The sequence below is a fragment of the Coptis chinensis genome, chromosome 8, assembly GCF_015680905.1.
Source record: "Coptis chinensis isolate HL-2020 chromosome 8, ASM1568090v1, whole genome shotgun sequence".
Lineage (NCBI taxonomy): Eukaryota > Viridiplantae > Streptophyta > Magnoliopsida > Ranunculales > Ranunculaceae > Coptis > Coptis chinensis.
This window is the reverse complement of record NC_141463.1, coordinates 67,719,571-67,728,922: the sequence shown is the minus strand read 5'-3', so window position 1 is coordinate 67,728,922 and position 9,352 is coordinate 67,719,571. Positions and strand designations below refer to the sequence as shown.

The 9,352-nt window shown below is 36.5% G+C and overlaps 2 protein-coding genes and 1 pseudogene across 2 annotated transcripts; 2 read left to right on the top strand and 1 right to left on the bottom strand.

Annotated features, from left to right (window-relative positions):
• The first annotated feature begins 246 nt into the window (after positions 1 to 246).
• LOC147482581 (putative glycosyltransferase At5g03795) lies at positions 247 to 3,439 on the top strand. Its single transcript, XM_086577201.1, has 4 exons — positions 247 to 724; positions 1,257 to 1,480; positions 1,559 to 1,907; positions 2,519 to 3,439. Exons 1-4 carry the CDS (start codon positions 395 to 397, stop codon positions 3,212 to 3,214), a joined length of 1,599 nt encoding a protein of 532 aa, XP_086433327.1. The 5' UTR covers positions 247 to 394; the 3' UTR covers positions 3,215 to 3,439.
• Positions 3,440 to 3,762: 323 nt separating this feature from the next.
• On the top strand, positions 3,763 to 6,744 carry LOC147482580 (metacaspase-1-like). Its single transcript, XM_086580230.1, has 5 exons — positions 3,763 to 4,401; positions 4,697 to 5,033; positions 5,255 to 5,375; positions 5,517 to 5,711; positions 6,503 to 6,744. Exons 1-5 carry the CDS (start codon positions 3,945 to 3,947, stop codon positions 6,560 to 6,562), a joined length of 1,170 nt encoding a protein of 389 aa, XP_086436356.1. The 5' UTR covers positions 3,763 to 3,944; the 3' UTR covers positions 6,563 to 6,744.
• Positions 6,745 to 8,291: 1,547 nt separating this feature from the next.
• On the bottom strand, positions 8,292 to 9,154 carry LOC147482579 (chlorophyll a-b binding protein, chloroplastic-like; annotated as a pseudogene).
• Positions 9,155 to 9,352: the final 198 nt, after the last annotated feature.

The following is a 9,352-nucleotide window of genomic DNA, read 5'->3' as shown; positions in this document are numbered from 1 at the left end:
TACACCTAACATGATACATCAATAAATACAACAAAGAGTCGTCTATAGTCAAAGTGTAGATTATCGACAGAAAAAAATCTATAGTCAAAGTGTCAAACAATCTAAACTCTAACGTGTCCACAGTAACCCACTACCATCTTATTGCTTGTTCCCAAAAGAATTATGTAAATGGGATCAAGGAAATTTGCATGAAGAGAGTATTTGTGAGACAACATACCAAGGAGACGCTTCACGCTTGGCATTTAATTAGTTGATTTAAGCACCTTTTATGACCTGCTACCAAATGATTCTTTTCCACAACATCACTCTTTCTGCAGCATAATAAACAAAACACATGCAAGATTGAGAGCAGAGAGAGAAGGGGAGAACAGAGAAGAACTAATATAGGAAGAAAATGAAGGAATGTAACAAGTCTTTGTCACGTTCAACTTCATCATCTCCATCGTTATTGTTGTTTCTAGTTCTAGCTCCTTTGATTTTATTGTCTGGGGCTATATGTGTATTGGTTGTTAGGACATCTTGGTCTACTATTTCTTACACTCCATGGTTATGGACGACTAGAACTATTCCTACTCTTTCTTCTACAGAAAGTGGTAATCATGTTGATTTCCATGCAAATGTGGCTGATGTCCCTTACAAGGAAGAAGTTCTCTTAGGTGCTGTTACTTTTAATCACTCTTCTTCAATACTTGTTCCTGATAAAACTCTCCAAATTCATCAATCTGTAAGAATTTCTTAATTATTTATCCTTTTCTGTCAAATTTGTTTCTAATCTTCTAATAAACTTAAGTACTATACTTTTTCTTTTATTTTTTCTTGATTGGCCAGGCTTATTTTTATTTTTTTGTTTACTTTTTAAACACGTATTGGCAAAACTACAAGTGAGAACTACCCGATTAATACTTATAGTGATGTGTAAGATTAATAACCCTATGTGATCTAATTTGAAGGATATACACTTGTAGGATGCATCTTAGTTTTTATTTCTAGTAAATGTATCCAAAAATGCCTTACATTTTATTGCTACATTTTCATGGAAATTTTTGAGTTTCTCTTTCATCTAACTTTTTTGTACAGGTGTAGAGCAATAGAGAGGTATAAATTCATTGCAGATATCGTTTTATGCTAAATACAATTGTAGATTTTTTCCTAGTGAAATTAGTAATTCTTTTAAAGTTCCTTGTAAGTTAAAATAAGATTTTAATACTTGAAATTTTAGTATCCTTGAGTTAAATAAGTAGTTAAATGTTCTGTAGGATCAAGGTAAGCCTGAGGAACTGACAGGTTCTGTGAATGAGTCTAGTTTTATTCCTAGAAGAAGAAGAGTGCACATTAGAAGTAGCAAATTAGGGAAGCTTGAATTAGGCCTAGCTAGAGCTAGAACTGCAATCAGAGAAGTTGCTAGAAATGGGAACCAAACAACAGATCATTACTATATGCCACAAGGTCCAATTTACAAGAACCCGAGCGCCTTTCAAAGGTACACACCTACTTTCTCGTAAGTACGTATGCTACTCTGTGTACATTGCTAAATGCATTTTGGTGCAAATATATACAGGAGCTATCTTGAAATGGAAAAACAATTTAAGGTCTTTATCTATGAAGAAGGAGAGCCGCCACTGTTCCACAATGGACCATGCAAGAGCATATATTCAATGGAAGGAAACTTCATTCATGAATTGGAGATAAATCCTCAATACCGAACTCGAGATCCTGAGAAAGCTCATGTTTTCTTCCTTCCATTCAGTGTAGCAATGATGGTTCAGTTCATCTATGTATCAAACTCACATGATACTAATCCTATACGACAAACAATTTCTGATTATGTCAATGTCATCGCAAAGAAATATCCGTATTGGAATAGAAGTCTTGGAGCTGATCACTTCATGCTTTCTTGCCATGACTGGGTAAGAGACACTAACAGTTACCTTTCATTCTGTTTAACATGTAATAATGTTTAATTATTTCGCCACACTTAATAGAATGGTTAATTTTGAAAGGATTCGGTTATAAAAATCGGAAGTCCTTTTGGTGGAACTTATCTGTAACTTAGATATTAGATTTTTTTTTATTACATGCAACAACCACATTTTATCTCTGGTCTTTGAGGTCAGCTAAACGATCAATTATCCCTTTAGAAATCTTTGGGCGCCGCTTGACAAACCATATTTTCCTATTCCCAATCCTTTGGGCCAGATGAATGAACAATAATGCCCAGTTCTAAATGCTGGTTTATGTTGGACTTGTGCCTTATGAAACCTCCTTAGTTCAAGTGTTTGGTTTCACCTAGTCAATCACGTTCTGCCACTCTATTCATTCCTATCCAGTCCACGGTTGTATCTTTGTTAGCAGTCATAAATAGTAGCACATTGGAATGAGTTTGAGTAGATTATATTTTCTTGGATTATTGAACTCATATTCTGAATGGTCGCCATAATTCCAATCAGAGTCCAATATCACCTTGTTTCTTTCAATGCTGATGGGCAATGACGCAATATAATTTGTTTTTTTCTTACAGGGGCCGCTCGCTTCTTCCTTTGTTCCTTCTCTTTCCTCGAATTCCATACGAGTTCTTTGCAATGCAAATACCTCAGAAGGGTTCAAGCCTTCCAAGGATGTGTCATTTCCAGAAATCAATCTCAAAACTGGTGATGCAAAGGGCAGGATTGGAGGGCCACCTCCATCTCGTCGACCTATCATTGCATTTTTCGCAGGAGGACTTCACGGTCCCATTCGGCCAATACTTCTCAAGCACTGGAAGAAAGTAGACGAAGACATCCAAGTTTATGAGTACCTCCCAAAGGGGATGCTTTACTATGACATGATGCAGAAGAGTAAGTACTGCATTTGCCCAAGTGGTTATGAAGTTGCGAGTCCAAGAATCGTGGAAGCTATATATACAGGTTGTGTCCCAGTTCTGATTTCCGACCATTATGTATCTCCTTTCAGTGATGTTCTCAATTGGAAATCTTTTTCTGTTGTCATCTCATCACAAGAGATTCCTAACCTGAAGAGAATATTAATGGCAATATCTCCAAGAAAGTACATTAGGATGCAGAGAAGAGTTGTTCAGGTAAGGAGACACTTTGAGGTAAATTCGCCATCAAAAAGATTTGATGTCTTCAGTATGATTCTTCATTCTATTTGGCTTAGAAGACTGAATATTCAAATTCATGATCAGTTGTTTAAAAGAGGAATCGAGTTGGGATCCTAACGCTGTACTGAAGTATATTTCGTGATCAGTTGATCTATTGATTTTCCTGCGACAAGGACAAGCTGTGTATACGTTTTGATAAAGAATTTTGAGGGATTCTGGAAAATTCTGGAAGTTTAGATGGTGTATGTCTAGGTTAATGTTCCTTAAAATTTCTCTTTCCTCTACAGCATTAACTACAAATTGCATATGGTAACCTGCTTATATATATTTTCTCTGTTTTTGTTGTTGCATTCATGTTAACTGTTAAATTTTAATTTCTACATCGGACTGGACTCAAATCAGACACCGGTGTAATATCTTGTTACATGCAATGCCATTACTTCTTTGCAGTAACTAAAAAATAATTGGTATTGACATGAAAACTGTATATATTTCTTAGAATAACGAACAATACCTTTAAATCGTAGAAGATATTGTTTTCTATAGAAGAGAATATATGCAAAGAACAAATTGCTCCGAAAGATCAAATAATTCATAGCACTAAGCCACTTACAAAAGAATATTAGAAAAAAAATAAAAGATGGAGAAAAGGACAGAGACTGATCGAATCTATATATGAACATTATTCTGATTAAACTCACCATTACCACTCAAAAGCTTTCAAGTATTCTTAATATTTCCATTAAATTTACAATCGTCCACTTCTCTAGTCTCCTCCATCTTAGCCTATCTCCATCATTTGGGAGAAGACTTCGTTGTTGCAAACTATTAGAACTCCAAACGATTAATGGCTGGTAGAAAAATGAAATGCAATGGTTGTGGTATGCAGCTAGTGGTGCCACCAGAGGCAAGAACCATGCGATGCCCTTGGTGTCAAGCCGTCACTCCTGTTAAACCATATGATCCGTATGGCCGAACAGAAGACCCAGTTAGACAAGCAGCTACCTGGATGAAGGGGTTGTTAAGCAATGTGTCTAACAAAATTGACACTATTGCTACGCAAATTAACAGCTACCCAGGAACAACAACTGCCCCTTCTTATGCTAACTATGCCTATAACCCTCCTGTTTCTCGACCCTTTTCGTTTCCATCAGTGCATGGGAGGAGAAGGGCTGTTCTATGTGGATTGTGTTATAGGACAAAGAGGTATGAGCTCAAGGGAAGCATCAATGATGTTCATTGCATGAAGTACTTTCTAATGGAGAAGCTTGGTTTCCCAAATGACACAATACTCATACTAACAGGTACAGGCTGCGACATTCAAGTTCCTAGTTGAAAGGGATAGAAATGCATCATATCCTTACTTACTAAAATTTTGGATTCACTATTTTTAATCATGAGACTAACAAGATTAATTTTTTCTAAACATAGGATTTTGTTACTTGCAAAATGGATTTCAATTGTTGGAAATATATAGGCATTAGGCAGATAGCAGAGCTATAAATATGCAGTTTGATTATATACTAACAAGTATCCTAGAGGTCATTGTGATTTCAGTTTCTGTTATGGTTTAACAATTTAAAACCATGCTGTATGCAGAGAATGAGCGAGACCCCTATCGGATTCCAACAAAACAAAACATACGAATGGCGTTGCAGTGGCTTGTTCAAGGTTGTCGATCAGGGGACTCACTGGTGTTCCATTACTCAGGCCATGGTTCACAACAACCAAATATAAATGGAGATGAGATAGATGGTTATGATGAGACATTATGTCCTCTTGATTACGAGACTGAGGGGATGATTGTCGATGATGAGATCAATGCTACTATAGTTAGGCCTCTTCCTAAAGGGGTCACACTTCATGCCATCATTGATGCCTGTCACAGTGGAACGGTTCTTGATCTGCCCTACTTGTGCAGGATGACTCGCGATCAGTTAATCTGTTGAACTCAGTTCTAATTATCCTAGTCAATGAACCCTGTAACAATTTTGTTTACTTGCACAGTTGCACAGACCAGTAGTAAATACTAACTAGCGGCATGCTTGGCTCCTGCTTGGCCAATTATATATATTGTTCGCAAACGGCTATTGCAGGTGAACAACGCAGACTAAAATAATTGTGCTACAACACACTAAACTTAACGTTGTTGTGCAGAAATGGACGCTACCTGTGGGAGAACCACAGTCCTCGATCAGGTGCTTATAAAGGTACAAGTGGTGGATTGGCTGTATCCTTCAGTGCTTGTGATGATCATCAAACCTCTGCTGATACCTCAGTAAGTAGTCATCTCATTAACAACAATATTTTGTATTGGGGCATTTTATCAGCCCTATTGGTATGTTTAACGAGTCATTTTGTTGATGCATGCGTTCTTGCTTTTAATTCAATTTCTTGGTGTCCGATCTTCTATATATAGGCTTTCTCAGGTGACACTATGACTGGTGCTATGACCTACAGTTTCATCCACGCTGCGCAAAGCGCACCTGGATTAACATATGGGAATCTGCTCAATGCAATGCGGCTTGCAATACGTGAGGCTAACATTGGAATACGTTGCAATGGCCCGATTTCATCCCTCCTAAGAAAAGTATTTTTCACTGGCTTATCCCAGGTATATATACCTCTTCCAAGGCTGCATACTACTTTCTTTAAAACCATTATTTTTTAATTTTAATAAGCATTTTCCGTAAATAATTGAAACTAGCGTGCAAGAAAAAATGTCCTTCTCAAAAACTTGGTGATGCCCGTCCTGCAGATCCATGTTGCTCAATGCCTGTAAGTTATAAGACAGGAATTGGAATAGTATGCTAATTCTAGTTGTGCCAGATGTTCACGCTTCACACCAATACAAGACCACACTCTAACTCTAGCCCCTTAAAGCTTAATAGATAATATATAACTTAAAATTTGTTATCAAGTGGGTCTTAGACTCTTAGATGTCAGCAAATGGACTAATTTTGTTCCAAATATTTGAGATCAATCCTAATTTATATATATATATGTCTCCAACCAATAATAAATCAACGATTCAATCAAAGTCCAACATACGACCCAATAATAAATCAAGTATGACATTGGAGTTGTAATCTCATGGTTGCAATTTATCAAACCAGCTTTGAGTACGTCTACAATGTTTCATAAATCTTTTTTTTTTTTTTTTTTGGATAAGCCTGTTTTAAATGAGATTAGTAACTCGTTCAACTCAGATACAGCGGGTTCAAACTCCAAGTCTCTGGTATCATCACCCTGCTTAGCAAGCACCTGTAAAAAAATACCGATAAATTGCTAAAAGACATAAAATATTTATCAAACTACTTTATGTACATTTGATTTTAAAGTTATATCTATTACTTTATAATGATAAAATAAATTGAATTTGAATGAACTTATGGATTTGTGCAGGAGCCTCAGTTGTCATCCGCGGAGAAATTTGACATTTACACGAAACAATTTGTGTTGTAAATTTAAGAATGACTTTATAGATAAATGTACTAAATGCACGAGTCATTGTAGACGCTACATACTTTTTTTATTGCTAGGTAAGTGTAAAATGTATTCAAAGAAAAATAATGTAATATATGCACTAGTCATTTGATGTGGACGATTTTAGTGATTAATAATACATCCTCATCATGTTGTTTTAATCATCTCTATATCTATATATAGTATGAGAAGAAGAACAACAGTGTTGTTTTAATCATCTCTATAGCTGAGAATTTTTTTGTTATTTATTTTTTTTTCACTTCAAATTTTGAATACACATGACATATGGATATACCATCTTCTTCTTTAGAGTTTCTCCATATGTTCCAAAAACAACACCAAACCCATGAAAAAAAATATGTGCAATTGAGTTATAGTCTTGTTATTTCGCGGCAAATTTTTTTATACGTTCTAAAAAAAACTTGTGATCAAGTTGATGAAAAAGAATTTTAGTAATTAATACAAGCAAAAACTCCATTTTGATAAACATAACTATTTTAACGTAATTGACTTTTTTTTACAGTGGCTATAAAAAAAAAGTTTAAAACAAAAAAAAAACTCACAGCAACAACTTTCCATGGAATATGAAAATACGAAATTCAGCCTAGTTTGGTAGGTATCCCAGTAACCTCTCTGCCAAAGCAAGAGCATTAGCAACACTGAATTCCTTTTTAAAGCAGAATGGTAAAGCATTCTAGTCTTGCAATGTATTGATTGAAAAATATTTTATTGTCTTAGGCCAAACATTACTCCATAAAAGCATTAATCTTCAATAATTAAGGGACGAACCCCTCACTTTATGACACCCATTTGACCAATTCCAAGATATTGACATCCCTCTATTAATCATACTAGCTAAAATGCACGTGCTCGCACGTGGATGGAAAATAAAAGTGTAGGATGAATTTTGAGTATTTACATATGTCAAAATAATATAAAAGCAACATGCATCAACATTAGATTACAAAATTTAGGCTTTCATGCCTATATAACAGAAGTAAAGTTCAGTCCAAAATTGCGAAATTGTTTATACTACTACTTTGTTATCCTCATGCAAGGTTTGATATTTTTATCTGAGTTTTTTTTTAACTTAATTGCCAATGATGGTCCAAAGTTGTTTGCAAAACTCACGCAGCTTGTTCTTTAAAGTATTTCGTAGTCTTAAACCAGAATAGGTTGAGTATCGTTGTGGGCATGAATACCATGCAGACTGCATTAAAAAATGGCTGCAAGTGAAGAATGTCTGCCCCATTTGCAAAGTGCAAGCTATCAGTGATGAGGATGGTTAAGAAAACCAAGTGAAAGATAGATCCTTTGTTAATACTAACATATATGTATTTAACAGAATATGTTCATGTTCCATTCCATGTTGTACATATGGATATGAGGTGCAATGAGAAAATAAGTTCCAATAGCCAAACAATTGGGCATCATCAAAAGACTATACACAAAAATATATATGAATGAAACAACTTAAGGTGATGCATAGCCCTTTCACGTAAACACGGCAAATGGATTGCATGTGCAAGCCAACCCACGAAGAGTATTATTGTTTTTAAAAATAAATAAATCTTAGGATAAGGCAAGACTTCTACAACACTAAGAGAAGGCACAACAACATGTAACAAATAAATATCCATACATAAGAATTTACATCATACATAAGAATCCAAATGCCCCGCTCAAATTTATAGGTCGGAATGTCGGATCACTTGTCGGGGACAAAGTTTGTGGCATATGCCCAAACATTATTGTTAACTGGTCGACCAAGTGGTCACCAAGTTCTCCAAAGGTCCCTTCCCAGTTACAATTGCTTGAACAAAAATTCAAACACGAGAACATAGCTAATCTCCGCTCTTAAGCTCCTTTTACCTTCAATTCAAAGAAAAGCCTCGGGATCATCACCAATCCTAGAGGGTCGAACCGCCACCGGGGTACAATGGGTCGACTACCTCACCTAGTGGTCCACCAAAGAATGCGGTAGCCCTCAACAACACCCATCAATATAACTTGTGTAGCCCGGATGGCTAGAATACTTTGAGCATGAACCAAACCGGGTTACCCAAGTAATCCAATCCACCTTCATCTGAAAATTTGTGCACCACCTTGAACCCGGTCGCTTCACGAACTTGACCCCATTGGCGTGAAAGAAGTTCGGGGAAGACGATCCCAAGGGCACCAAGCATTGCCCATCTTGAGTGAATGACCTCAAGTTCACGGTTCTTGGAGAATGTCTCGGGGTCGTGAGAGGCCCGGTGTCCCAACCATAGTCACCGGGGAATTCACCGGTTAGATAAGATGGCGGCTCACCAGAAAATGGTCCCAAGTACCTGACTCTATCGGGACCATACCATTGGGTTGGCTTGCCCACTGTCTTTCTCATGGTGACCCTTCCTTCACCTAGAAGCTCAGATTTTGATGGAGCAAGCTTTACTGCCTTTCCAGCTAGAAAGGGAGAAGTTAGAGCCATCGATGAAGCAGCCATGGTACTGGAGGAAGTGAAAACTGCGGAGAAAGAAAAATATGTATGCTTGTTACTCAAGTTGTGTTTCTAGCTGTTGTCAAGTGTTTTGCATTTATAGGAGTTGGCAGTACAGAAATTTTTACCAAAAATCTGAATATCTTTTCTCATTGGTTGAAAGGGATTTATGTTTCTTCTTATTTGTATGTATACCCATATCCATATCCATATCATAATGCTCTAAAACAAATGTCAAGAACACTAATTGAAGGAAACAAACCCGTTTAAAAACGTTATTGAGAGGGGAA

Excerpts from the sequence above, each read along its gene's own strand:
- LOC147482581 (XM_086577201.1), top strand. The coding sequence starts at position 395 with ATGAAGGAATGTAACAAGTCTTTGTCACGTTCAACTTCATCATCTCCA. Across the intron at positions 725-1,256 it reads CTCTCCAAATTCATCAATCT|GATCAAGGTAAGCCTGAGGA; the intron begins GTAAGAATTTCT and ends AATGTTCTGTAG. Across the intron at positions 1,908-2,518 it reads TGCTTTCTTGCCATGACTGG|GGGCCGCTCGCTTCTTCCTT; the intron begins GTAAGAGACACT and ends TTTTTCTTACAG.
- LOC147482580 (XM_086580230.1), top strand. The coding sequence starts at position 3,945 with ATGGCTGGTAGAAAAATGAAATGCAATGGTTGTGGTATGCAGCTAGTG. Across the intron at positions 5,034-5,254 it reads TGCAGGATGACTCGCGATCA|AAATGGACGCTACCTGTGGG; the intron begins GTTAATCTGTTG and ends GTTGTTGTGCAG. Across the intron at positions 5,712-6,502 it reads TTTTCACTGGCTTATCCCAG|GAGCCTCAGTTGTCATCCGC; the intron begins GTATATATACCT and ends GGATTTGTGCAG.